The 4,615-nt window shown below is 36.0% G+C and overlaps 1 protein-coding gene and 1 pseudogene across 2 annotated transcripts in view; one reads left to right on the top strand and one right to left on the bottom strand.

Annotated features, from left to right (window-relative positions):
• Positions 1-2,310, top strand: part of LOC102591647 (probable leucine-rich repeat receptor-like protein kinase At1g35710) — a 4,579-nt pseudogene extending 2,269 nt beyond the window's left edge.
• An 89-nt stretch (positions 2,311-2,399) lies between these two features.
• The window catches only part of LOC102591990 (vacuolar protein sorting-associated protein 2 homolog 3-like), an 8,162-nt gene continuing 5,946 nt past the window's right edge, over positions 2,400-4,615 (bottom strand). The window contains exons 9-11 of one of the 2 annotated variants that reach the window (XM_015303991.1): positions 3,678-3,713; positions 3,501-3,557; positions 2,400-2,650 (exon numbers count right to left, since the gene is read on the bottom strand). In XM_015303991.1, coding sequence (XP_015159477.1) covers positions 3,513-3,557; positions 3,678-3,713 — 81 coding nt within the window. In that variant the 3' untranslated portion in view covers positions 2,400-2,650; positions 3,501-3,512. The remainder of the gene's footprint in view (positions 2,651-3,500; positions 3,558-3,677; positions 3,714-4,615) is intronic. The other variant, XM_015303992.1, reaches the window with a different exon arrangement.

Raw genomic sequence — 4,615 nt, 5'->3', positions numbered from 1 at the left:
CTCTCTTAATGGATCTATTCCTGCTTCATTTGGCAATTTGAGAAATCTGAAAACTATGATTCTCAATGATAACAATCTCATTGGGGAAATTCCTTCATTTGTGTGCAATTTGACATCACTGGAAGTGTTGTGTATGCCGAGAACCAATTTGAAGGGAAAAGTTCCGCAATGTTTGGGTAATATAAGTGGCCTCCAGGTTCTAGTGATGTCACATAATAATCTCAGTGGAAAGATGCCTCCATCTATTTCCAATTTAACGTCACTACAAATTCTAGATTTGGGCAGAAACAATCTGGAGGGAGCAATTCCACAATGTTTTGGCAATATTAGTAATCTCCAGGTTTTTGATATGCAGAATAACAAACTTTCTGGGACTCTTCCAACAAATTTTAGCATTGGAAGTTCACTTATAAGTCTCAACTTGCATGACAATGAACTAGAGGGGGAAATCCCTCGGTCTTTGGCCAATTGCAAAAAGCTGCAAGTTCTTGATCTAGGAGATAATCATCTCATTGACACATTCCCCATGTGGTTGGGAACTTTGACAGAGCTGAGAGTTCTAAGATTGACATCAAATAAACTGCAAGGACCTATAAGATCTTCAGGGGCTGAAATCATGTTTCCTGATCTTCGAATCATAGATCTCTCTAACAATGCCTTTTCAAAAGACTTACCAACGAGTCTGTTTCAACAATTGAAAGGCAGGAGGACTGTTGATCAAACAATGAAGACACCAAGTTATCTAGGAGGTAGATATAACTACCAAGACTCGGTAGTTGTTGTAACAAAGGGATTGAAGCTTGAAGTTGTGAGAATTTTGTCTTTTTACACAGTTATCGATCTTTCAAACAACAAATTTGAAGGACATATTCCTAGTGTTCTAGGAGATCTTATTGCGATTCGGGTACTGAATTTATCTCATAATGGATTGCAAGGCTATATATCACCATCACTTGGAAGTTTATCTGTACTGGAATCATTGGACCTTTCATTTAACCGTCTTTCGGGAGAGATACCACAACAACTTGCTTCTCTTACGTCTCTTGAATTCTTAAATCTCTCTCACAATTATCTCCAAGGATGCATCCCTCAAGGACCCCAATTTCATACCTTTGAGAACAGTTCATTTGATGGTAATGATGGATTACGTGGATTCCCCATTTCAAAAGGTTGTGGCAATAATCCTGTGTCAGAGACGAACTGTACAGTGTCTGCGCTAGAAGATCAAGAAAGAAATTCTGAATTTTTCAATGATTTTTGGAAAGCAGCTCTGATGGGCTATGGCAGTGGAATATGTATTGGATTATCCATAATATATTTCTTGATCTCAACTGGAAATCTAAGATGGCTTGCAAGAATCATTGAAGAACTGGAACACAAAATTATCATGCGAAGGAGAAAGAAACAGCGAGGTCAAAAGAATTACAGAAGAAGAAATAATCGCTTCTAGACAAGTTACCAGTAAAGAAGAATTTGATTTCAGAAACTTCAGGTATTCATGCTAAGCTTTACACTAATCTTTTTTAGTTTATTCTAACAACTAATATATTAGGTTTTATGCTTTTTTGTTATAAACAAACTACTTATTAACGCTTGATATGAATTGCTAGTAATCAGTTGGAAACTGTGAGAACAGAGGCTAAAAATGTATAGTTGTGTGACTCACTTTCTTATTTTTTCAGATGCCAAGAATAAGAAGACGTTGGCATAATGGATTTGGTTCTTCTTATGTTGCAGATTATGATGTTGGATTTGATTTTTAGTTTTATAAGCTTTTCTTAACTGGGAAAATGTAATATTATGAATTTTGATGATGTACAATAAATGTTGTGTGTATTGAATGATGTGTCTGCATTTCTCGGATCAATAATACTCACCTTAAAGAATCTAAGAGAGCTGAAGAATTAATGGAGGAAGATATTTAACGTGTGTAGAAGAAAGAGAACTAACAAGGAAGAATACGTAACGACCTTGGGCTTAACTGGTTAACTCACACCCAAAGCTAGTTATTGAGGTGAGAGAGGCCATGTTTTATTTTTTGATAAGGGGAGCCTTGACGTAACTGGTAAGGTTGTAGTGGATAAGTCAACTTTTCCTGTTAATGAATTTAATGATCATAACAGAGATGTGTTTAAAATTTTTGTTGAATTAGTTTGTAATATTTGGAGGTCGTATATTGAACAAATGCACATATGTTCGTGAAAGAGCATGACTATTCTTAGGCATTGGGGGATCCTGAAGGGAATTGCTTGTAACCCCCTAATCAATATACCCTATATTGGTGAAAGGTACCCAGTGAAATAATCGAGGTTCGCATAGGTTGCTCAGCAAACCACCATAATTAAACAAAATGCACAGACACTATCACATGAGAGTAAAAAATTTAATGACAAGAGATGAAAGAAACTCACGCCAAGATTGACTTTATCAAACAACAAATACATTGTTTGTAGCTTTTGGACAACCATTTATCACTGAAAGAAGATCACGGATTGATGCATTACATCATTCTTGGAACAAAATTATGTACATAAAACTTACAGGAATCATGTTTTGTGTGTGGTGAAACTCCATAAGGACTAGTCCAAGATACTAAGATCAAGGATTTCTAAGTGCAGCCAATCTCTTCTCCAGTTCATCGATCCCCGAACTGCCAGCACGAAAGCACAACAACGAAATGTACATGAGCGAGTTAATGAGGTCAAAGAGCATGAAAAAAGCACTTCATACTAATATGATACGATTATTTACAGGAAGAAAAGAAAAATAGAAAACCGAAACCGCAACATACTTTATCTATTAACGAGCAGTGCACTCAAGATGTCTAGTAATTTTGCTCGAGGACACAGTAGTACTTGAGTCAAAATTAGTTCATCATTTACCATTATTGCCTAGTTGTAATAGCTCCTATTATGTATTCTGTTTTTAGTCTCTTAACTCTCCTTTTCAATTTTTTAAAGTAGTTCAGACAAAGTTGGCCGACAATTTTTGTGGTTTTAATTGTTTCACCAAATTGGTAAATTTTGAACCGCCAAGAGCTTGTTAAAGATTACACTCGATTTGTTGAGCTCGGTTGAGATTAAAGTGATGGCTCAGATCAACAGCTCCAACACCAAGATAGTCGAGTGAAGACTAGCATGGCTTTAACTAGGCTAGCAATTTCTAGCGAAGGACGCATGTTAGTGAAACCTAGCTCTGTAGGGTTTTTTTTCTTTCTTTTTTTGAATATCTGAGAAATATGTTGTTTCTAGTTTCAAACTCGATGGATATTTGAGCCTCTTCCCTCTGTCCTTCTCCATTAAAATACCAAACTTAATTCATCAATAGAATTCAAACCCATGTTGTGTGCCTACCACACATTCATCTTCGTTACACTATCTTTATGGTTTAACTTCATTGTTCAAGCTAAAGCATACTTTTCTTTCAAGTCCTGCCTTCAGAGCAAACTCAAGGGCAATAAAGTAACAAAAAGACTATATCAAAAGAAAATGAAGACAAACCTGCTTGATTCCTCAGTCCTTTTTTCCAGAAATTTTTGCCCTTGGAGCTGCTGACAACTGTCCAGATTAAAACACGGGATCTTCAATTTAACACGGTAATTGTCGGCACTTAACTCCTTTCCTTCTTGCAAGTAAAATACTACTTTTTCCAATGTGAAACCATAATAAAAAACTAACCTGTGAGGCAACATCAATTCCAATTTCATCAAGGACCTGCAAAAATAAGATTGAGTTAACATGCAAGAAGCCGATAAGTAGGTGGGACCATGTGTAAAGAAATTTAGTATATATATATTTTTTAATGCATTTCATAATTAATTGATTTCTAGAAAGAATATTCCACATTCAATCGTCATTCCATTTTCAATGAAAATACATATGCAATATATGGTGCAAAACTTCGTCACCATTTGAATCTGAGATCCTGGGGTCCTAAATGCACTCTACTGAACCTCTAAACAATTAAAAAGGTCCAAAACATACCCCGACGCAGCCTCCACCTTTAGTGTGAGGGACATATTTGGACCTTTTTTTTTCGGGGGTATATTTGAGATAGAAGATAACATTGGGGGCTTTTATGAGCTGATAGATTAGTGAACGACATATATAAGACAAATCACAAATGTTAGGGGCAACTTTTACCATTTTCCGTGAAAAGAATCCAAAATAATACATTCTATTTGTAAGAATAGGAATAGGTTTATACAATCCTATTGGAATAGGAATAGGTTTACACAATCCTATTAGAATAGGAATAGGAATACTAAATAATATCCTACTTGGTAAAGGATTGTATTCTAGCGTCTATAAATAGGGTCTCAATGTAATAATGTAGACACAACAACAATTCAATAATATTCTCTTCCTATATTCCTCACATGGTATCAGAGCCTCTACGATCTTGGTAGAAAATCAAAGAGCTTCCGCTGCCGGCGGGCGGCTATTACTCATATATGCCGCCCGTCCGGCCAATGATTATGTTAGCAAAAGTTAGGTCACCATGTATCTTTCTGGTAACTATTTTCTCATATCTAATTTGTGTAGCACCGTGCCATTATTCTGGTGACTACTTTCTTATATCTAATTTGTGTAGCACTGCCATCATTCCGGTGACA

Source organism: Solanum tuberosum, unplaced genomic scaffold, assembly GCF_000226075.1.
Source record: "Solanum tuberosum cultivar DM 1-3 516 R44 unplaced genomic scaffold, SolTub_3.0 scf00504, whole genome shotgun sequence".
NCBI lineage: Eukaryota > Viridiplantae > Streptophyta > Magnoliopsida > Solanales > Solanaceae > Solanum > Solanum tuberosum.
The sequence above is the reverse complement of the archived record's forward strand: the minus strand, read 5'-3'. Positions and strand labels throughout refer to the sequence as shown.